Source organism: Rattus rattus, chromosome X (genome assembly GCF_011064425.1).
Source record: "Rattus rattus isolate New Zealand chromosome X, Rrattus_CSIRO_v1, whole genome shotgun sequence".
Classification (NCBI taxonomy): Eukaryota; Metazoa; Chordata; class Mammalia; order Rodentia; family Muridae; genus Rattus; species Rattus rattus.
Genome location: NC_046172.1, coordinates 2,811,387 through 2,835,635, shown reverse-complemented (window position 1 = coordinate 2,835,635; position 24,249 = coordinate 2,811,387). Strand labels below are relative to the sequence as shown.

General features: G+C 44.0%; 2 protein-coding genes across 2 annotated transcripts in view; both read left to right on the top strand.

The window, feature by feature from the left end:
• The first annotated feature begins 768 nt into the window (after positions 1 to 768).
• On the top strand, positions 769 to 8,417 carry Cfp (complement factor properdin). Its single transcript, XM_032890508.1, is given in 11 exon segments — positions 769 to 2,974; positions 3,057 to 3,207; positions 4,578 to 4,753; positions 5,138 to 5,308; positions 5,414 to 5,605; positions 5,825 to 5,998; positions 6,238 to 6,353; positions 6,355 to 6,386; positions 6,388 to 6,428; positions 6,571 to 6,682; positions 8,190 to 8,417. Coding segments are annotated over 11 exon segments (1,395 nt in total). The 5' UTR covers positions 769 to 2,910; the 3' UTR covers positions 8,356 to 8,417.
• A 4,470-nt stretch (positions 8,418 to 12,887) lies between these two features.
• Syn1 (synapsin I) overlaps positions 12,888 to 24,249 on the top strand; it is a 54,846-nt gene continuing 43,484 nt past the window's right edge. The window contains 2 exon segments of the mRNA XM_032890499.1: positions 12,888 to 13,314; positions 13,316 to 13,477. Of these exon segments, the coding sequence (XP_032746390.1) occupies positions 13,103 to 13,314; positions 13,316 to 13,477 (374 nt within the window). The 5' untranslated portion in view covers positions 12,888 to 13,102.

Below are 24,249 nucleotides of genomic sequence, written 5' to 3'. Positions count from 1 at the left end.
TCAGGATTCTGAGGCAGCAGAGTTGCTAGCTGTGAGACTTGGGCTACACAGAAAGACCTTATTTTAAAACAACAGTTGTATTGAAGCGTGTCTGTGTATGTGTGTATGTGCGTGTGTCTGTCTGTCTGTCTGTCTTTGTCTGTCTGTCTGTCTCAAGCCTGTAACCCCAGGTATTCAAGAGGGTAGCCATGAGTTCAAGGCCAACCTGAGCTAAATAGCAAGACCCTATCTCACCTCCCTTCCCGTTTTTTAATTTAAAAAAAAAAAAGACTTCCTTTGTTGGGTTGATACTCAGGGAAACTGACAGAACAGATAAGTAAGTTCTATCAGGCAATAATAAATAAAACCAGACTCTCATTCTTTGTTTAAATAAGGAATCTGAAGTCATTTGAGTACCTTAGAAAAAACTGTTGATACCCTTCATCCACAGGGGCTATGAGGATATATGCTGTGTAGGAACAAAAGAAATATCAATTCTAACATTAGTGAGGCAAAAGGTGATTGAATAATGCATTCAGAAAGAATTGCAGTCTAGTTTTTTACAAGATAATAGCACTCACAGCTATAGTCACGGAATCTTAACAAGATTCCTTTGTTCAATGCATACAGAGACAAATATACTCTCAGAGAACAAGGTACTTCTGTGGTGGATATTAACAGAATAATATTGTTTTAATAATAACAGGATAATAGTAACAAATTTTATCACCCCTACCCAAATCAAGTGCAGATTATTGAGGGACTTCTATTTTAATTCTGATCAACTTATTTTATCTTAATTCAATTTGTAGACTGGTGCTCATCTGTGACTGCAAGAGAACAAGTGTCACCTTTCTTAAGCTCATTTTTGTGGATTATCAAGAGTGTTGTTTTTATTTATTTCTTTATTTTTGTGACCCTAGGAATCAAACCCAAGGTCCAGCTCATACTAGGTAGACAGTCTACCACTAAACTACATCCCCAGGGCACAAAGGTGCTGTTTTTACAGCAGATTCTACAGTTTCGCTCATTGAGGCTTGTTTTAAAAAAATTAAAAGTGGGTCTGTGGAGCTCAGATTTTCTTTGGGGAAAATGGGCTGAAGATGGATCAGTCACTAACACACTAACAAATAAGGCACTGTAAATTTTCTAGATATGACCCACCAAAAAAACTAAAAGGGGACCAGGGACCAAAATAGTGGTTCTCAAAACATTCTTCCAAACAATATCACTGTCTCCTGGGAATTTGTTAGACATCTGTTAATTTGTTAACCACACCTGCTGAATGAGAAACAGGTAGGATCCAACAATATGCAGTTGGATCAAGAAGCCCTCTTAGTGATTCTTGTGTGTCCTAAGGCTAGAGAGTATTGGCACCCAAGAGGGGTCACAGGAGACCTTTGTGAAAAATTTTTACTGCTAGTTTCCCCTTGTAGGGTAAGTCCTTCAGAGGCAGTGATTTTTTTTCTGTCTCGTTAGAGATCCATGTAATGCTGAGAACACTCAGTAGGTGCTCAATAACTGTTGAACAAACCAGTTTACTAAACACAGCCAGGCTGTGTAGTCAAAGATAGCCTTGAATTTCTGATCCTCTTGCCTCTACACTCCCCCGCCCAAGTTGCTAATTTAAATGGTGCTAAGGAACAAACCAAGGGTTTCGTCAATGCTATGCTATCACTCTACCAACTGAGCTACACCTCTAACCTTTAAAAGTTTTTATTACATTTATTAATTGAGGCACTGCACATATGAGCCACAGTGCACATGTCAGAGGACAACTTGAGGAACTCAGTTCTCTCCTTTATCCATGTGAGCCCTAGGAATTAAACCCAGGTCAACAAGTTTTGCAGCAAGCACCTTAACTGAGCATTCTCACCTCTACCCTGCCCCTTTTTAAATTTTATTTTTCAGACAGAATCCCACAAAATCAGCCAGGTTAGCCTTGAACTCACACTGTAGCCTTGAACTTTCTTTCTGCTTGTTTCAACCTCCAAAGCAGCTAAGACTATAGACTATTACCTTTCAGGGTCCTGCTTGTGGGCACATTTTACAATAAAGGAAACAGGCTCAGAAGAGATTATTATCTGCCCTAGGTACTCTAATAGACTATGGCCCAGCTCTTTGTCTTTTCTCTATCCCTGTAGACTCTAAGGGTTTCTTCAGATGCACCCCCACACACCCTAGGCAATGTGTATGCCTGAACCCTCCCCTATTCTGAATCGCTTCCCACACAATGCCACTTCCCTTTTTCACTTCCCTTGTATTGACCTCCCACACATACATGCTGACCACAGGAACCTCACTTTTAGGAAAGGGTTAGGCTTTCAAAATGGTAGTTAAAGTAGCTGCCCTGATGCCTTCTCCTTGACAGACTGACAAGGGCTTCCTTCATTTCACCCTTCTTCAGAAGCCCCATGAAATTGACCACTATAGTCAAGATTATATGAGTCACCCAACGTGTTACTTGCCTGTTCAAGGTCAGCCTGGTGTACAAAGCAAATTTCAGGTATGGCTAATATGTTGCAAAAACCTTATCTCAAAAAAAAAAAAAAAAAAGGAAAACCAAAGCTGAGAATTTAAAGTGACTTGCCAAGCCAAAGTTGACACACACCTAGGTGGTTATTGCTTCAGACTTTCAGGCTCCAGTGCCCTTTAGTGAGAATTTGTCTCCAAAGCATTGACTGAAAACTAAGATTTCTGGGTGGCGTGGAGTATTAGGTGACAAAGACTGAGTGACCAAGCAGGATCAAGGGTGACTCAGGAAATGGAGAGGGAAGAAAAGAGGAGGTAGAGTGCTCAAGGAAGAGGTCAGAGTTAAGGGGCCATACCCTCCCAGTTCCTCCTGCCCTGGGTTCCTCTTTCCAGAGCAGGTCAGCCCAGACAAAACCAAAGCCTCTTCTCTGTGAGGAGTGCAGAAACATAGTGTTCACAATGCCCGTTGGAATGCAAGCCCCTCAGTGGCTCCTGCTCCTATTGCTTATCCTGCCAACCACAGGTAAGTGGATAACGGCCCACATGTCCTCCCAGGGATGTCCAGGCCGACCACACTCCTGATTGCCTATTCCTCTCCTCTGAAGGCTCAGACCCTGTGCTCTGCTTCACCCAGTATGAGGAGCCCTCTGGCAGGTGCAAAGGCCTACTTGGAAGAGACATCAGGGTGGAAGATTGCTGTCTCAACGCTGCCTATGCCTTCCAGGAACATGATGGGGGCCTCTGTCAGTCATGCAGGTTTGGAGGAACCTGGGCTGAGCCCTATAACATAGAACTATACTCTTTGCCCTGGAGCTTCTAAGAGTGCCCCTCCCCCCACAAGCCCTCCTGATAACCATAGCTCAGGGTTTAAAAATCTTGGCACTGTTGCTTGGAGCTCTTTGTTGGGGGTATGAGCTCTTAGCTGTGCACTGTTTAGTAGTTTATAACATACCTGACCTTTCCCTAAATGTTTTTAATAACTCTCTGCACCGATTAATAGTGGGAGTAGGGGTGTCTTTGTGCTTGGGACACTTTTCCTCCTCCTGGGTTGCTTCATCTAGCCTTGATATAAGGATTTGTGCCTAGTCTTAATTACATCTTCTTATGCCATGTTTGGTTGCTATCCCTGAAAGGCCTACGTTTTTCTGAAGGGGAAGAGGAGGAATGGATCTGTGGAAGAAAGGAGGTTATGGTGAGGGGTACTGGGAGGAATGAAGAGAAGGAAAACTACAGTTAGGCTGTATTGTATGAGAGATTTTTTTTTAAATAACTGAATCCAGACACTGTGAAACGTCCCTTAGGAGAGACAAAATTAACCCTGATTTAAAAGTGCTTTAAAAGTCAGGGCTTCCTGTAAACATTGTGGGTGGAGTGCAACTTAGATATTTTTAATGGTGGCTTCATTCTCCTAACTTACAACAGATCATATTTGAGTGCTTATCATATATAAAAGCATCATAGAAATGGAGGACTTTAGGGAAATTCTGAGGGCAATGCCAAATCTTTAATTCTGATGATTGTGCAATTCTTTTGTAGCAATTTGATCTCTGAAAGCACCATGAATCTCCTAATTATGACTTCCAGTTTACATATGTTGAGCCTTACTATACTATAGATATATTTTATGACTGCTTACTATATATTCCAGATAGCATTGTAAAGATGATGGGTTTGAAGATCTTGGAGAGCAGCTCTGGACCATTTATCATGCTAACAGTTCATGTCTCTTTAGCACTGGCATGTACATACCCATATTAGCATGCAAACCCAGTCAGTCCTGTGCAGAAGCAAAGTGTATTGCTAGGATGTTTCTGAAGGAACTTCTGAGCTTCTGTTTACTAAGTACTTTCCTCTCTGCCTGGTACTCTACAGGGTAGTGACCTATTGAGTTCCTGGCAGAAGTTCTGGGTTTTTTAGTCCTTAAATTTGCTTACTGTACATCTTCTGGCTTTGACCCTGGGGGGTTTCCAGGGCCCTTGCTATGAAGCAAAATGAAATTTATCATATATTTCCTGTATATTTACTTCTTCATGTTCAATCACCCACCATCCCTAAGTGGTAAGTCGGCTCTCAATGATGTATCCTGTCACTTCATACCAGGATAGAACATGGGCTCCCCTTCACAGGTCCCCACAATGGTCAGCATGGTCCTCATGGGAGCCCTGCTCAGTTACATGCTCTGAGGGGTCCCAGCTGCGACACAGGCGCTGTGTGGGCAGGGGTGGACAGTGCTCTGAGAAGGCGGCTCCTGGAACTCTTGAATGGCAGCTACAGGCCTGTGAGGATCAGCTATGCTGTCCAGGTAAGGAAGATGAGCAATGTGGACATGGACATAGCCCCCCGCTCCAGAAGAATCAGTATAGAGGCCCTGAGGACAGACCTTGTATGGCTTTAAGGAGAATGGAGGAGGCTAAGATTGCTGAAGGAGGATTTTCAAAAGTGAAGACATTGGCTTTAGTCTGAATGGTTTGGTTTATGGAATGGGGAGAAATTCGCTTTGACTGAATTTGGGAAGAGGGCAGGCCAAATGTGGAGTAGAGGGAAGAGTATGAAGGCTACCATAGTCCAGATGAGCAGTACTACTAGGCCAGGTATAAGGAAAAGACATAGGACAGGATAAGATGATGTGGGACATACATGAAAGGAAGGTTGCCATCCCCACTTCCTTCTCGTTTTTCTTCCACAGAGATGGGTGGCTGGTCTGAGTGGGGACCCTGGGGGCCTTGCTCTGTCACCTGCTCCAAAGGAACCCAGACCCGTCAACGACTATGTGATAATCCTTCTCCTAAGTGTGGGGGCTATTGCCCAGGAGAGGCCCAGCAATCACAGGCCTGTGACACTCAGAAGATCTGCCCCAGTGAGTAAGGACATAGAAGGGATATCTAGAATGTTGGGCTACAGCCAGGGAGAAAAGACTTTTATGCATGCTTGACCAGAGCTCATCCTTCCACTCTGACCACAGCACATGGGGCCTGGGCATCCTGGGGCCCCTGGAACCCCTGCTCAGGATCATGCCTTGGCGGAGCTCAAGAACCTAAGGAGACACGAAGCCGCTCATGTTCTGCACCAGCACCTTCACACCAACCCCCTGGGAAGCCCTGCTCAGGAACAGCCTATGAGCATCGGGGCTGTAGTGGCCTACCACCTTGCCCAGGTATGCAGGGATGAGGCCATTGGCATGTAGCTAGTGGGGCTTTGGATTTCTGGCAAAGATGGTGTGCCATTTGAGGGAATGGAATTTCTTGTACCATGTGATGAGAAGCCTATCATCTGCAGACAATTTGCCTCAATGTCTAGAGGTGACATGGAAGGAAACTAGGGAGTATGCATGATTACAGTGGCTTTATTTTAACTTTCTTTCCTACTCCAACAGTGGCTGGTGGCTGGGGACCATGGGGCCCTTCAAGCCCCTGCCCGGTGACTTGTGGCCTGGGCCAGACCCTAGAACGACGGACATGTGATCACCCTGTACCCCGTCATGGGGGCCCCTTTTGTGCTGGTGATGCCACTCGGAAACACGTCTGTAACACAGCCATGCCTTGCCCTGGTTAGCAAGTCAAGAGGCACCATGCCCATGCCTAAGCCCCCTGCCCATCACTGCTGCCCACTTATTGCTGCCAAAACCTTGTTCCTGCATGATTCTCCTCTTCCTGCCCCCATACCCTGGTTCACCTCTCTGCCTTCATCCCTACATCTGTTCACTCCCACTCCCTCCCAAAGCCTTCTTCATTCCTTCCCCTGAAGCTCTTTACTGGCTACAAACCCTCTTACTCCTTGCCTCTACAGTAAATGGAGAGTGGGAGGCCTGGGGAAAATGGAGTCACTGCAGCCGTGTGAGAATGAAGTCCATCAGCTGTGATGAAATCCCAGGCCAGCAGTCACGTTCAAGGAGCTGTGGTGGCCAAGAAATTTGATGGGCAGCCATGTACTGGAAACTCAAGATATTCGACACTGCTATGACATCCATAACTGTGTCTGTGAGTGACCCACAGGCAGCACAGTGAGGGTGGACAACCATGTAGTAGCTATGCTGGGTACCCTATGCCCCTTCAGTCTCCTTTTCTCATTGAGACCTCCAGTTTTGACTATATGACATTCTACTACCCATTGCCATTGCAGTGAAAGGTTCATGGTCACAGTGGAGTACCTGGGGTCTGTGCACACCACCATGTGGACCCAACCCCACCCGTGTCCGTCAGCGACTCTGCACACCTTTGCTCCCCAAGTACTCGTGAGTTGGGGAACATTGTGTTTCTAGGAGGGGGTCATGATGCTGAAGGATGTGAGGGGAATTGGTTATACTGAACTGGAGCTTAGCCCCTGGATCAAAAGTGCCTACCTTGCCAGTGCCGTCTCCTAGCTTAGAGAAGAGGAGAGAAAGAAAAGAAAGAGGAGAAGCAATTAGGGAAGACTTCACAGCCCCACTTTCTAATGCAGCCACCTAGCTGGACTCCCATGCACACAATCCTTCATGTGGCCTTCTCACTGACCTCTTAGCATACTTTTGAGTTACTCAGTCATCCATGCCCTCCATTTATCCACTCCACATTTCACTACCTTGAAGTACTCCAAGGCCTTTCTAGCAACACTCACTAAAAAAGAACCCAAATCTATGGGTAGAAGGTACCCAGGTGAGTTGTGATAAAATGCATATAAAAATGACAGGTGAGTGGCAGTGAGACTTGCACTACCCTCTGGACCTAGAAAACTGATTAGGCCTTTCTGGAGAAGCCTTCCTGACATCCAGATAGTGAGCAGGTTCTGGACAGAGCTGATTAGCCACCTTCAGTGTTTACTGAACACCACAGTGGCCCAGGAGTTAGAAAGGGTTAAGTTACCCATCCCTTCTTACACCACATAAATAAGGTTAAATGGTCTTTTTCCAGCTGTTAAATGGCCTATCACTGGGATAGGATTTTCCAGATGTGGGGGATCAGACTGGTTCCTGAAGTTAGGAACGAGTTTTTAATTTCCTAAGTTTCCCACATAGTTAGAGGCTGTGTGGTAAAAGACCAATTGAGAGAGTCTGGGTGAAAATGAATAGTGAGCTTGCCTACAAGGAGAAATCTTACTAGCAAAAACCTTCCTGGATATAAGGTTCTATTTGTGTAAAGTAAGGAGGGACAAAGAAAAGAGAAAGGAAAAGGAAGAAGAGAGGAGTAGTGGCTTGAGATAGGCATTTAACATGAGTATGAGGAAAGAAAAAGGGTTTAGAGGTAAAAATATTCCTCTTATTGCCATTTTGTAGATTAGGGGAAACTGAGGCACAGGGGATCATCTTTCCTATTTCTTTATCAGAAATGACCCAATATCACAGTTAGACATAGAGTTAAATGCACAGTGAGATGTTAATTCAGGTGTAATGGTACAAACCTATAATCCTAACTGCTTAAAAGGCTGGAGCCAAAAGGACCATGTTTAAGACTTTTCTAGATTACAGAATGAGTTCAAGGTTAGCCTGGGTAAAAGAGGGAAAGGGTCAGTAGAACCTAAAAAGCAAACAAATAAACAGAATGCTATGCTATGGGAGCATGGAGGAACATTTGCCTAGCAAGTACAAAGTCCTAGGTTTTGTCTCTAATACCACAAAAAAAATTGATGAGACTTGCCTATAATTCCCACATTTGGGAAGCTGAGGCAGGGATATCATTGAGTTTGAGATTAAAAAAACAAAGTTTTTTCAATACATTTTTGCCTTACCTGAGCTTTTCTCCTCCATTGCTTTCCCAACACCCCAGGCCTACAGTTTCCATGGTTGAAGGTCAGGGTGAGAAGAATGTTACCTTCTGGGGGATCCCACGGCCACTGTGTGAGGTGCTACAGGGGCAGAAGCTGGTGGTGGAAGAGAAACGGCCATGTCTACATGTGCCTTCCTGCAGAGATCCAGAAGAGAAGAAACCCTAAAATCCCTTGCCTCCATTCTGACCCCCTGACCTTCTAAACCTCAATAAACCAGCCTTTCTAGATTCTTTCTAAGATTCCTTAAAGAAGAAGAGGGGAGCCTGCCCCCATTCCTAAAAGTGGGCAGTAGAATTTTTTAGAGCAACATAGCAATGGCCCATTGTGACTTATTCTGTTGTATTGTGTTTGTAGCCTGGAAAGCCTGAAAGTAAGTATCCAAACCCAGCCTGTCTTTGCCACGAATATAAAGAAGTGGGACTAGACAGGAGGGCAACAAAGTGAGGTTTGCCATTGGCTACTCACCTTAGACAGATTGACCCGATTATTATATTTGGTTTCTCTCTTACTTTAATGAAAGTTTCTGGGTTTCCACCCACTTACGGAACATCTCAGGGCAGATCTGCTAGTGATGATGATTGGGTGGGATGTGACCCGGAAGTTGGCACCCAGCTGAGAAAGCACCTGCACCCACCCACTGAAAAACAGCCTTAAGTCCAACACCACAATTACCAACAACAAATAGCTGGGGGGTTAAGGGAACTGAGGAGGTGATTATAATGCAGTCTCAGCTAGGGCAAGGGTAAAGAGAGGCTAGAGTTAGCATTGGCCTGGAGGAACCCCCAAAACAAACCCAGATGCACCTTTTTGTATTTGTTCATTTAACACTTTAAAGTCTACTGTATGCTAGAGATAAGTCTGAGCATCTGGGCTGGGGGAGGACTGGTAGAAGGTGAGAACATCAAGGCCAGATGAGCCAGACTCAAATAGGCATTCCTTTTGTTCAAACATGTATTCAATGTTTAACACCTACTGTATACTAACAATAGTGCTGAAAATGGAGACACAAGGAAGGAATCAGCTGCCTATGTCTCCACAGTAAAGGGAACAAACCCAGACACCAGTGTTCTTAGAATTTGCTCATTCCTTTTTCCATTCACTGAATGCTGAGCTCCTTCATGATGGAATCACAAAGGACTCATCATAATCAGGGTAATAGCTAACACTTAGAAAGCAATTTACTGAAAGCCCAATAATGCCTTAAGTCTTTCCATAGTGTGAATCCATTTAATACACAATGAATTCAAGAGGGTCGATATTATCCCCATTTTACAAAGTACGAAATTAGCACACAACAGTAATGAGCTGGATATTTTTGAAGCACTGCACATAGCGATGCATATTAATTATTAGGAGCAGAGTTTGCAACTTTGTACAGTGGGTGAAAGGGACCCTTCTGTGTAGGAGTGTTTCAGTAGGAGATTTGTGAGAACCAGTCTTGTCAGAACATGTAATATGTCCCACTCAATCGATAGACATGGAGACAAGTCAATGAGGATTTAGTCATCTTGGGAAGACTGAGTCAAAGTGAGGGTTTTTAGTTGCTACTACAGGGTGTAAGAGATACTTGCTTGGAAGAAAGTAGAAGCTTGACTGTGTAAGTATACATTGTGAGGTACACATCTCTGTAATGTAGACTTTCAGAGCTGGGCAAGAATTAGGACTGTATTGGATGTGTGTGATATATGAGTTTATAACAAAACCATAAGGGGTGTGTGTTCACTCACACTAAAGTGGAATTGGGAGGTATGTGTTGTAGGCACAATCCTGGCTTGAACTTGTGTCAGAGATGTGTATTTAAGTAATTGTTCACCAATATTCAAAGAAGTGATTCTTAGACACTTCTGTATACCTATTCCTGCTGTACAAGTTGGTGTGGAGATTGAGCTCTCTCCTTGAAGAGTTAAGACTCCAGAAGGAGGGGCTGGAGAGATGGCTCAGTGTTTAAGAGCACTGACTGCTCTTCCAGAGGTCCTGAGTTCAATTCCCAGCAACCACATGGTGGCTCACAACCATCTGTAACAAGATCTGATGCCCTCTTCTGGTGTGTCTGAAGATGGCTACAGTGTACTTATATAGAATAAATACATCTTTAAAAAATAAAGACTCCAGAAGGAGAGTGGGGAGCTTCCTTTAAAAGACAATCTGCAAAAGTTAATTTCTAGAAACTAAGCCACCTAGAAAAAATAATGGCACTAGGAAGCTAAAAGTACTAGAAGTCTAAATGTATCCCAGGAAGAGCCACAGTCAAGGGAGTTGTTCTGAGCCCTGATTCAGGCCCAGAGGAGCCAAAACAGTCTGAAGACCTGCAACTGCTTCTGTCACCAAAGAGGTCACCAAAGGCCATGCTTTTTGTCTTAAATCAGCAATATAGTTACATATTTTAAAACATTAGAAAATACCCATATTCAGGAAGTTCCTTATTTGAATTGCCAAAGGGCATCTTGCAAAGAAAAAAGGATTAGGCAACCAAAGGCTAATTCTACTAAGACTGAAGCTCACTAGGATGGAGGAGGGATTATAAGGATGGCTTGGCAATCCTGAATTTAGGAACTGTAGAAACCTAGGGGGAAGGGGATGCAAAAAAGTTAAGTGGAGGCATGGTTTCTGATGGGGCTACAGCACTTGCAAAAGCACAGAGGTTATGCTTCTCCTTCCTAGTTTTAGAGATAAAAAAAAAAACACTCAGAGATTAACTCACTTTCCCAACCATATTGTGGAGGCTGGTCTTGAACCCAGCTATGTTACTCTAGATCCCACATTATTATTGATATGTTTAACAAACCATTGATTTCATAAATAAGAAATGAGCAAATGGCCAGAGTTGGTAATACACACCAAGAATCTCATTACTGTAGAGGCTGAGACCTGGCTAACCTAGGGTGCATAGCAAGATCTGATTTAAAAAGAAATGACTAAGTAGGTGATTCTAAAATCTTTCAGGCAAGAAACTCCAGATATTCTTGTGTATCTCCTGCCACTGGTCTACTATCATTGCTCATTGGAGTCAATGATGTACCCAATCATTCTGGTACTATCCCACTCCACTTTGTTGTGAATACACTAGCACTAGCTGTTTCATCTTCCTACCACATACACCAATCACAGCAAATATGACTCTTTGGAGATGATTTGAAGTTCATGGATTCCCTCATTTGCAAAGTAGAAATTATATTATCTATCCATCAGATTGTTGAATAAGCCAAGGTACATATAAACAAATAACTATGGATTTGTAATTTTGTTATAGCCAGAATCTTACAAGTTGACATAATGACTTCTACATCCTACTACTGCATGTATTACTGTTTTAGTCAATGTTCTATTGCTGTGAAGAGGTACCATCACCAAGGCAATTCTCATTTCAAAAAAACATTTAATTGGGGGCTTTCTTACAGTTTCAGAGATGAGTCACTTAGCACCATGATGGAGAACATGGTGGCAGACACTGGCTTGATGCTGGAGACATAGCTGAGAGCTGCATGCTGATCCACAGGCAACACAGACAGACAGACAGACAGACAGACTCTGGGCTTGGTGTGGGTTTTTGAACCCCCAAAGCCCACCCCATAGACATGCTTCCTCCGACAAGGTCACATATCCTAATCCTTTTAATCATTCTCAACAGTGCCACTCCCTTGTGACTAAGCATTCAAATATATGAACCTTCTTATTCAGACCACCAAAATTACATTATTCTTTCATATATATGTATTAACTGGCCTCCTGTCTGCAAAGTTCTTATACACGGAGGGAGACATCTATGAACACTGATGACACTGGACTTTGGCTACGTTCAGAGCAGAGGAATGAGGGCATGTAGACTGAATATGTGCATGTGGAAGAGGCTGAATACACATCAGAGTTAGTGCTGCAGGAAATGCTTCTGCATTGCATACCCAGAGTTTCCTTGCTCATCTGAGAGCATGTGTTTTTTCCAGATGTGTGTACTTGTGTGAGATTCTCTGGGTGTGTGTCAATGTGTTGCCTGAACGTGCATTGCTCAATATGCTCATGTGTGTTACCCTGGGCTTGTACATCTACATATATACCTGGATGCCCGTGTGTTCTGTGATGTACATATACCCTGTGTCTTTCCTTGTTTTTCTATTTGTGTTATTCCATGTGTTCCTTCAGGCTCTCACTACCCAAGTGTCCACCTCCGCCTGTCTGGTGATGTTTACGCTACCCCGTGCTCTTTTCTTTGCCTGACAGTGTTGTCGTAGAAGACATCTCGCCAGGAACACTGCAGTAAGGAGAATTTCTAGTTTTATGTTCCCCTCCGAGTATGCTTCTATCCCGACCCTCAACCCCAAAATGCCTTCAGAGGTGAAAATCAACACTGGAAACACAAGTATCTGGGAAGGGTAACAATGCAAGTTAGCCTGAGGATTTAGGAGGAGGCTGAAAAACAGGGTAGGAGCCTTACTACGGGTCCAGACCCTACGGACAAGAACCCCCACTCCCACTCCCCAAATTGCGCATTCCCTCCCCCATCAGAGGGGGAGGGGAAGAGGATGCAGCGCGGCGCGGCGCGTGCGCACTGTCGGATTTAGTACCGCGGACAGAGCCTTCGCCCCCGCTGCCGGCGCGCACCACCACCTCCCCAGCACCAAAGGCGGGCTGACGTCACTCTCCAGCCCTCCCCAAACTCCCCTACCTCACCTCCTTGGTCGCGTCCGTGCAGCGGTGAGTCCAGTCGGGCCGCACCACAAGAGGTGCAAGATAGGGGGGTGCAGGCGCGACCATACGCTCTGCGGCGGCAGAGCCTCAGCGCTGCCTCAGTCTGCAGCGGGCAGCAGAGGAGTCGCGTCGTGCCAGAGAGCGCCGCCGTGCTCCTGAGCCTCTCGCGCTCCGCCCCCGCGGCCCACCGACCCACTGCCCCTTGGATCCCCTGCCCCAAGCTGCCACCATGAACTACCTGCGGCGCCGCCTGTCGGACAGCAACTTCATGGCCAATCTGCCGAATGGGTATATGACAGACCTGCAGCGCCCGCAACCACCTCCGCCGCCGCCCTCAGCCGCCAGCCCTGGGGCCACTCCCGGATCTGCTGCTGCCTCTGCCGAGAGGGCCTCCACAGCTGCTCCAGTGGCCTCTCCAGCAGCCCCTAGTCCCGGGTCCTCGGGGCGGTGGCTTCTTCTCCTCACTGTCTAACGCGGTCAACCAGACCACAGCAGCTGCAGCCGCCACCGTCAGTGAGCAGGTGGGCGGGGGCTCTGGGGGCGCAGGCCGCGGGGGCGCCGCCGCCAGGGTGCTGCTGGTCATCGACGAGCCGCACACCGACTGGTAAGCCGCTATTGCGCCTCCTCGAGGGCCTGGGTCCCCAGATGTTTCTACAGTGAATGAGCAATTATCGAGTGCCACTTGTGTGCCTGATATCTGGCCCCTCACCCAATTCCTTCCTTCCTTTTAATGATTTGTGCTCAGTTCTTCCTTTAAGCCCCGCTTTTACCTCCCCCAAAACTAAAATGGGTACAAGGAGCAATTATCTGTTGCCTATACCTCTTCTTAATACTCATTCCTTAAAGCTTTTGGCTTCGATATATGCAGAAACCTTTCAAGGGCCAAATGGGCCCTACCTCCTCTGTCCAACTCTTGCCTAGAAGGCCTCGTCCCTAATGAGTTTTGTAAGCATTTATTCAGCACCTGCATTATACCTTACTGCAGAGCCCTTCCCTGGAGGTCTTTGGCTTTAATGACTTCCTTGAGCATGTTTTGAGTCTGATTCACGCCCTGTTACCCTCACTCCTTGCCCTTGGGCCTTCTCTCTAATGGATCTTGTGGACTTGTATCCAATTGATACTGTATTTCCCACCACAGAGCCCTCCTCAAAGACCTTTCAAACTTGTCTGTAAGCAGTGATTGAGTGTGCCTGTTGTGTATTCCACCCCAGTTTCTCATCACAAGCTCTGACTAATGGATCCTATGAACCTTGACTGAATGCGTTCTATGTATTCCAAGTCCAGGTGCGTGCTCCGAAGGATTTAAGAGGCATTAAATGCTTGACATGTACCATTCCTAAACCTGCCTCAAATGAATCATTTTCCAAACATGAATTCTGTGAGGATTTTCAAGCTTTCTGTGTGTGACTCATTTTACCAGTCTCTCCTCAGTGACCTTTTCCTATGACTCTAGAAGACATTTATTGAGTGCTTCCTGAATCTCCTGTTGTCCAGACACTTTTTCAAAGGTCTTTGGTGGATCCATTCAATATTAATTAGTTCCCTAAAATGTGAACCTTGTCTAAAGATTCTTTCCTTTGGTATAAAGGTTCTAAGGTTCTTCCCATTCAGCAAGCATCTGTTGAGTGTCAAATATATATATATATATATATATATATATATATATATATATATATATATATCCATCCCAGTCCCAAACCTTTATCCATTGCTTTTCCTTCAGGTGCTTCCATCACCATATACTGAGCACCTTTTGCATGACCCAACCAAAGACCTCTCCACAAAGGGCTGTGACAAGAGTTAATCCAATACTCAAACATCTAGCAGTTGCTGTGGGCACCATTTGGGTCACTGTTGCCAAAGGCCTTTTCTTTTCATCCTTCCTTAGAGCATTTACAGAACACCTGGTCTAGGTCTTCTCCACAAAAATCTTCCTTGCATTAAAGGAGAGCTGTGTTTGACTAGATCAAGTTTCTGCATTCCCTTCCCCTTTCCATTTGGGGCTTTTCCTCCAAGGGAGCATTTATCAAATAATTCCTAGCCTTCCTCATCAAGTGTCATTTGTAACTAATTTAGTGAACTCTAATTTCTCGTCCACTCTGTACTCCAGTCTGATGACCTTCCTCCAAAGACCCTTTCCTCCATGAGCATTTATGGAGATCTTGTGTGTTTGTGCATGCTCCTCAGATACAGTTTCCTGCAGTGGATGCAGCCAGCACCTATGCAGTATCTGTTTATTGGAAGTACATCTCCTTTCACTACCCCTAGGAGAACCTGCCCCTGCCATGAAAGCCTGCCCTCTAAAGGCGTTGCTCCATTAACCCAGAACCCAGTAGATAAGTTACCCTTCCCATTCCCTTTAGTAACCCCTAAGGATCCTCTCTTCCCAACCTTGTCAATACCAAAAACAGTTAGTCTATTTAAGCCAGTCAACACTTACTGAGCATCAACTGTATGAGTCACCCTCAGTCTCCTCTTTCCAGGGCTTTGGAAGTCCTTGCCATTGCCTTAAGAGCTTACATTCAAGAGATCTATTTCAGTCAAAACTTACTGGGTACTATCTGCTTACTGGCTTGGTCACCCCTCCCTCAGAAGCCCCTACCGAGCCATCCATTCTATTTAAGCCCTTTAATCCATTCTACAGATATTTGTTGCATACTTTGTGTGTGACAGAATGTGAGATGCATTTATTAAGCACTTCTCTATCCTGGGAAGAACCTTCCCTCAGCTTCCCTTTCTTCTAATCCTACCACTAGCTGAATTTACTGTAACTTTTTCTACTTATCCCCATAAGAATTTAATATGCACATACTGTATACTTTGAAGAACATACCCCCCTGAAGTCCAATTTCTCCCCATTATTTTTTAAGATTTATTTATTTAATGTATATAAGTACACTCTACCTGTCTTTGGACACACAAGAAGAAGGCATCAGAGGCTGGAGAGATGGCTCAGTGGTTAAGAGCACTGACTACTGCTCTTCCAGAGGTCCTGAGTTCAAATCCCAGCAACCATATGGTGGCTCACAACTGTCTGTAATGAGATCTGACACCTCTTCTGGCGGGTCAGAAAACAGCTACAGTGTACTTATATATAATAAATAAAACTTTAAACAAAAAGAAGGCATCAGATCCCATTACAGATGGTTGTAAGCCACCATGTGGTTGTTGGGAATTGAACTCAGGACCTCTGGAAGAGCAGTCATTACTATTAAACACTGAGCCATCTCTCTAGCCCTTCCCCCAATATTTTGACTAGATCCTTCCTACACAAACACACACACACACACACACACACACACACACACACACACACACACTTTGTAGCTACCTCCCTAATGGTTCTTCCCCTTATCCGTTAATCCAGAAAGTACTTATTAATCTCTTGCTGTATTCTGTTCAAGTAACCACATTCTTATCATTACAGTAGGCTTCTTCACCTTTCCTCTAGCAACCTTTAAAATATATATTGAACAAAGTTCAGAATTCCTTTACTACAAGGTGTTCCCCAGGGCACTGTCGTCTGGGCTCCATTTGCTTTATTGAAGTCAACAAACATTATTGAGGCCTGTACTACATATTGATAGACATTCCTTCTCTGCTCCAACCCTATAAACAGGTTATTTAATTGCCCCTCCCCCTGTTTCTCAACTGAATACTGATAACCATTCCCCTTTCTATAATGGCAATTCAATACCTTCTTTTTATTTAATCTCCAGAAAACATTTATTGAGTACTTATTGAACTCAGCAAAAGGTTATTCTCCCTCTCCTTCAGCATCCTCAAAGCCCCCATTTTTTTGCAACAGCTCCTTCAGTCTTTTTCTTCTAGACAATTTGGCCAATATTCATTTAGCATCTGCTAGGTGGCGTGGACAGAAGGAGAGCCTAAGTATACCAGGCTCAATTTGGGAACAGAGCCCTGCATAAACTTGCAGACCTTCAGAACCATGCAAGCCTTGAGGACTTCAGGTTGGAATAAAGGAGGAATTTGACAATTTTGAAATAAATGTATATGTATGTATAGCCTGATGCCATCTCTCCAGTCTTCACTCTTCTTTCATCCTGAGCCTCTGTGCTTTAACGTTGCATCCTTTAAGATGAGAGGATTTAAATTTTTAATGTTTAAGACACAGTCTTACTATGCGCACCAGGCTGGCCTTAAACTTATAATTCTGCAGCCCCTACCTCATAAGACCTGGGATTTAAAGGCATGGACTCCATCTTTCTTTTCTTTTAGAGATAAGTTGCTCCTGTGTATTTCAATCTGTGGGCCAACTATTGCCCATGACCAGCATGCCACTTTCTTCATGAAGCATGATAAATGAAAACAGAAAACAGAGTATGTTTTACATAGTAAGCAGTTATTTGATATAAGACTATTATTCCAATAATATATAATATATGATGTATAATATATTATATACAACATGAACTACATATTGCATGTGTTATATAATGACTTTATACTCTATAATATACCTACAAGTATAGGATTTTCTTCACAAAATAGAATAAAGTGGAACAAGACATACAAAATTATATTGCATATAATAAGGGTAATTATTTACCAAAACTAATTTTTGAGAGAGGGCCTTGCTATGTAACTCAGGCTAGCTTCAAACTCATGATCTTCCTATTTCTGTCTCCCAAGTGATGAATTACCAATGTGCAGGACTATGCCCAGCTGAAACTTTAATTTCACTTGTATATGGATCCTTATGTATATTCTGTTATACAACCTAGATACATGTATGATATATCTTTTATGTGATATATATTATATAAGGCACATCTGAATCCTGTTTGACATAAAACATATGGGTCTTATATAATATATATGTGTGTGTATATATAGCATGAGTTATGTAAATATGTATATTGTGAGTTATATAATCTGTGTTTCTTATTGTGGCTTCTTTTCTTAGATAGATTTCCCTGGAAACAGACCCTTCACCTTCAGCTAGCACCTCTGTTGGTCTCAGTGGCTTACTTGGTGGGTGAGCCATTCCTTCATCTTTGAGAGATCCCTGAGCCTGTGTCCCCACACCTGACTCACACTCTGGCTGCTTCTTGTCTACTTACCATGAAAGCTGAACAAAGAGTTCCAACAGATGCCAAAGTGGGTGGTCTGGGTGCCAAATGTGCCCACTTCTGCCCTCACTGTATACCAACAGCCCTGCCTTCTACTTCCTAGCTATCAATGTTACATTCTTCTGCTAGTGACTTCTCTTTAGTTATCAAAAGAAACCTGAAGTGCACAGGTGGTGATCATAGTTTAGAGTTTAATGAGATTCCTTCTGTGTCCCTGGTAGCAGGGTTGCCCCTTGGAGAACCAGGACCTCTAAACTTGCAGAATACTGAGGGAACAGGAAGCACAGATTCTAAGAGTGGATAACTGGGATTGATGGTAAGCTGGGCCGTTCCCAGTATGACCTCTGACTTCCCAGACTCATGTACTCTACCTACTATGAGAATAACACACACAATAGTCATGGACTGAGGGTTTCCACTGCTTTTAGGACGGTAATGTCCATTCTTGCATGGTGTCAACTCCAAAATGAGGTCATAACTATGGCTTCATTCTCTCAGGCCAACAGCCTCTGGGTGGTGTGGTATGGAACCTCACTGGTTGATTTCATAGTAACATCTTTACTTTGCCTTCCTGTACTTTGTTATGACATGTGTCCTTTGGTTTGCTGCAATGTTATATGGGATCCCAACCTGTTGGGGATCAAGTATAGTTTTAAACCCTTGGACAGTGATGCTTGCTAGTCTTAGAAAATAAAAAGGCAAACCACACGTGGAAATTTCTAGTCAAAACAGATCACCATATTTTATAGAGTAGAAAAAGCCCAATGCAGTCAGCTTGCCCAAGTGGCTGCTTAGTCTTGAAGTATGGTGTCATATCAAAGATTCAATGTTGATCTTTCTTGCTGGAAGACTGGAAAGTTGACTCCACACATAACTTTTATCTCTGCTGCTATTGGCATTTCATTTGTGCGCCCATCTGCTAGCACTGGGGTGGCTCAGAGGCTGGCTGACATCATCTGGCTGACTCATCCTATCTACTTGGTTGCCTAGCACCACTTCCATGGTGGATGAAGCCTGGTGGGTGTTAGCACGCAGTAAAAAGATCTGAATCCTTCCCTTTTGCCCACTTCCATATGTTCACCCACAGTCTGTGTCCCAGACCTCCTTGTCATGATCTTTTTGTCATTTTCCTTCCTGGCTCCTAAACAACCATACAGACCATTCAATATTGCTCATAAATATCTGACTTTATTTGGCGGGTGTGGCCTGACTCAGCTCATAATGAGCTGTTCTGGGTTCACAGTCACTTGGTATCCTGTGGTCAAACATTCTGTCTCTATCAGAGAGAAATACTACAGTGGAATTTGTTTCTCAGATGGCATAAAATTGAGCCAGGCATAGTGGCACTTGCCTGTAACCCCCAGCTCAGGAGACTAAGGTAAAGGGATTGCTAGTGTGATGCCAGCATGGGCTACATAGCAAGTTCCAAAAGAGTTGGAGCTACATAGTAAGACCATATCTCAAATACAACAACCATAAAGGTATCTAAGCCCCTACTGAAGATGGTATAGCCTAGCTCCAGAACCCTAAGACTCTCATACTTAGGCTTCTCATAGGCTCCACTATGCATCTGTCTCCATTTCTGACACCTTTTGTATCAGAAGACTTGGCAGGTCCAATATTGCACTACATCTTAGATCTGCCACAGAGCCCCTATACACTAATCCATACTCATATCATAACTTTACATATCACTTGAAACTTGGGTCCTGGTGTAGAATATGATGCTTCCAGAGTTTGAAAGAAGCCTGCCTGGTGGCTCTCTTTACAGTAAAAGGCCTGAAATTCAAAACTCTGCTCTACTCTTTGTAAATGTTGGTCTGGCATGGTTTTGGTCACTGGATCCCTGAAATATTACTAATATGGTATGTCCCTGTGTCTTTGAATGGATTCTCTACTGCTCACTCAAGCTCATGAGTCTTTTGATGTTTGAGAGACATTCTCTTAATATGTACCCTAGAACAGCCTAGAACTCACTAGGTTGCCTAAGCTGGCTTCAAAATCATGATCCTCTTGCCTTAGGCTTCTGAGTGCTGTGCTACCATCCCCACATCAGATCACATGTGTCTTATCAAGGCAATATGCTAACCATCTCTTATTCATCTTGTATAATCTACATGATGTACTGGTCCAGTGTAATATTCTTTGGGATGTCCAGATGCTCCAGGTTCCTCTGAACTATATTATAATGTAGGTTGAAAGAAACAGCAGAGTGCTGTATAGGAAAAAACCATTGACAGATATTGTCCACGCCACATGATCTGCTTTTGGTTCTCTCTTCTAATCAGAATTGAAGAAGTACATTTGCCAAATTGATGGCTCCATGCCATATCTCATACCTTATTGATCTGTAATAATAACATGTCCAACACGATTGCTGCAAGCAGAAATAGTAGTTGGTGACATTTGCAGTGTCTCTGTCTCCTCAGAGACACAACTGGTTAGTTCAATAGAGATATGATGAGAGAAGTGCCCCTGAATCCTCTCTAGGTATTTCTGAGTTGCCTCATTTTCTACCATCTCCCCCAGAATGCTTTCAATTTACTGTTGTTTTGTTCTGATTTTTTGCCCCCAGTGCCAGGGTTTAAACCTAGAGCTCTATGCATATTAGGCAAGTGTTCTGCCGCTGAGCTATACATTCAGCCCTGATTTACTGCTTTGGTAGGGGCATGGAGATGCCATCTCAGAAACTTCTTCTTTTTTTTTTTTTTTTTCGAGCTGGGGACTGAACCCAGGGCCTTGCGCTTGCTAGGCAAGCGCTCTACCACTGAGCTAAATCCCCAACCCCATAAACTTCTATTTGAACTTCTCCTAGCTCTTAATCTCACTGTGATCAGTCACGGATATGAACATTAGGGTGTCTCTGGGTCTGGAGGACGTACTGTGTACAGGATCTAGTTATTGGTCAGCTTTCCAGGGTAGTAATTTGGAGTATATCCTGAGCAGGGTAGGCATTGGCTTATTTATTTTATGTATATGAGTGCACTGTAGCTGTCTTCAGACACACCAGAAGATAGCATGTGATCCCATTACAGATGGTGTGAGCCACCATGTGGTTGCTGGGAATTGAACTCAGGACCTCTACAAGAGCAGTCAGTGCTCTTAACCACTGAGCCATCTCTACAGCCCCCGGCATTAACTTATAAAGTACCTAGTTCTCTTAAGGCATTCTGCATTTTCCCAAACAAAGGGAAGCTGTCTATGTAGTAAGGGTGAGTAAACTGCTTCTGCTGGTACAATGGGTTCAGGTGGGCCTGTAAGGTCAGGATGTTTCATTGCATGTACCCATGCATGTATCCTTGTCTCAGGCCTTAGAATACCACTCCTGTCCTGTTAGGGTTGAACATGGTGTGGCAGAGAGCTAGACCACCCTTCTCTGAAGTTCTACCATACTTAAAGTTAAATTCTGAGCCTGGTCCTCCCTTCCATTCGTTCTGTAACTACACCTTAAAGTTTCTTTAAAAAGAGCCAGGGACTTCCTCTGACTTTCATATTTTGCCTTGAGTTGGTGGTTATATCCGATTTTTCTACAGTTAACCAGTGCCATTTAACAATTACCACAATCTGGTTACTGTTTCCCTCACATCTGTCAAGTGTCGAGGCTATTTCACTTTCCTCCACTAGATTCCTATTGCAGTCTACTATCACGAAAAGTCACTGCTGCTCCCAAACACCCAAGGTCTTCATCACTCAAGAGAAAAAAATCTGTATCCATCCTTTGCCCAATGTCATAGGGCCTGCCAGATCATATGGCATTGATCCATATCAATGTTCCATATCATTGTTTCATCCACTGAAAGGTTCCAGCACAAACTGCACCTGCCTAAGAGGAGTTTGCATGCTATAGTATGTATTGGGCTGTCCTGCAACTAAGGGTGCTCACTTTCTTAGGGTTATCATTGTTATGTTGAAACACTGTGACCAAAAGAAAGTTGAAAAGGAAAGGGTTCCTTTGGGTTACATTTCCATATCACAGTTCATTGAAAGAAGTCAGGGCAGGAATTCAAAGAGGGCACATGCTGATGCAGAGGCCATGGAGGAGTGCTACTCGCTTGCTCTCCGTTGCTTGCTTAGCCTCACCTTTCTTTTTCTTTCTTTTTTTCACCTTTCAGTATTTTTAATAATCAAATGTGAAGGTCTTGTTCATTTCAGCTCCTTTACTGCCAAACTGGTTGCGGGGTCGGGGGGAGGCTCAGAGAGGCCTGCCTCAGCTTCTCTGCCTTCTCCTTGTCTACAAGGACTGAGTTACAGTGAACCTTGAACTTCACATTATCCTTGTTCTTCTTAATCTTGATCTTGATGGATTTTGCATCCTTCTCCTGGGCTGTGAGCAGAAAAGTCCTTGATTTCCTCAATTTCTCAAGACATGGTGATGGTTGTTCAACACTAGCAAACACCACCCCCCAAAAAAAACCTGAGTGGTAGAACCAAAGAGTACAAGAAAAAAATTAGCCTCCTTTCTTTTGGAACCCAAGATCATTCACAGTGGACTGGGCCATCCTACACCAATTGCTAATGAAGAAAATGCCCTACAGGTTTGCCTACAGCCCTGTGCATTTTTCTCAGTTGAAGTTCCCTTCTCTCAGATAACTTAAGCTTGTGTCAAGTTGACATAAAACTAGTAAGCACACATTCATATTCCCTTCAAGACCAGAAATAGGTCTGGAGCTAAGCTCAACAAATTAAGAATTGCTGGGCAAGGGTTGGGGATTTAGCTCAGTGGTAGAGCGCTTGCCTAGGAAGCGCAAGGCCCTGGGTTCAGGTCCCCAGCTCCGAAAAAAAAAAAAAAAGAACCAAAAAAAAAAAAAAAAAATTGCTGGGCATGGTGCTCATACCTTTAATCCAATTACTTGGGAGGCAGAGGCAGGCAGGTCTCTGTGAGTTCAAGGCCAGACTGCTCTACAAAGCAAGTTCTAGACCAGCCAGGACTACAGAGTGAGACCTTGCCAGGGGGTGGAGGAAGGAATGTAAGAAGGAAAGAAGGATATTAGGTATCACATTGGCCAATAGAGACAAATCCAGGAGCTGTTAAAAGGACCACAATTGCTAATTCCAAAGAGGATCCTGAGTAGAACACTAAAGTAGCCACTATATTTATTGTCAACAAAAGAAAACTTGAAAAGGGATGATGGATGCATTTTTTTCAATTGAGGCTTCCTCCTCTCTGATGATTTTAGTTACTGTCAAGTTGGTATAAACTGTTCAGCACACGCTTATACCCCCATGAGACCAGAAATAGGTCTTAGAAATAGAAATTGGGTATCATCCACATTTACTATCAGTTATAAATGGAAACCCAGCAAATCTTTTTAAATTTATTTATTTATATGAGTACACTGTCATTTTCTTCAGACACACCAGAAGAGAGCATCAGATCCCATTACAGATGGTTGTGAGCCACCATGTGGTTGCTGGGAATTGAACTCAGGACCTCTAGGAAGAGCAGTCAGTGCTCTTAACTGCTGAGCCATCTCACTAGCCCTCAGAAGATCTTAAAATCTTAAAAGATTCTCTTTCAATGTTCGTGAAGAAACAGTATTAATGTGTGTGTGTGTGTGTGTGTGTGTGTGTGTGTGTGTGTGTGAGAGAGAGAGAGAGAGAGAGAGAGAGAGAGAGAGGGTGGACGAGAGAGGACAGAGACACAGAAGAGACAGAGACACAGAGGGACAGAGAGATCAAAGAGAGACACACAGAGGAAAAAGGAAACAGCCGCTCTTGAGTCCTGTTGTGCTCATCAATGAAGCTAACAGAACCCATTTACACAATATACATGTATCAGAGTCACTGACTATGTCAGTGACCAGTATTCCTAGAAGTATCTCTTACTTTCATATCCCTTCCATAAAAATCAGAACAAGAACTGCTGTGAAGAAGCCTGTCTGGTAAGAATCCAGAGCCTGGGAGAGAAGGCTGCTAGAAGCTGAGCTTAGCTGGGTGGGGCTGGAAACAATGGCAAAGCAATTTGCGATGTGCCTGCTGCTGCTGCCCTGCTCCTCTTCTTGTGGCTTCCCCTCATTCTCAGATACATTCCTCCCTCCCCCATCACTGCTGGCTACAGCTTCTTTATAACTAGTCACAGCCTGCATCTCTCAATTGGCAGCTCCTATTCAAACACAACTGTCCACCCATAGCAGATGACACCCATGATCAAGGTTCTGCTTCATGGTAAAGGAGAGAACAGAGAGTCACTTTGGACCCTTGCAGACATAAGTACCAAGAACTACATGGGCACTGGAACACATCACACAACAGGCATGAGTCGTATATTTATACTCTCTGAGGT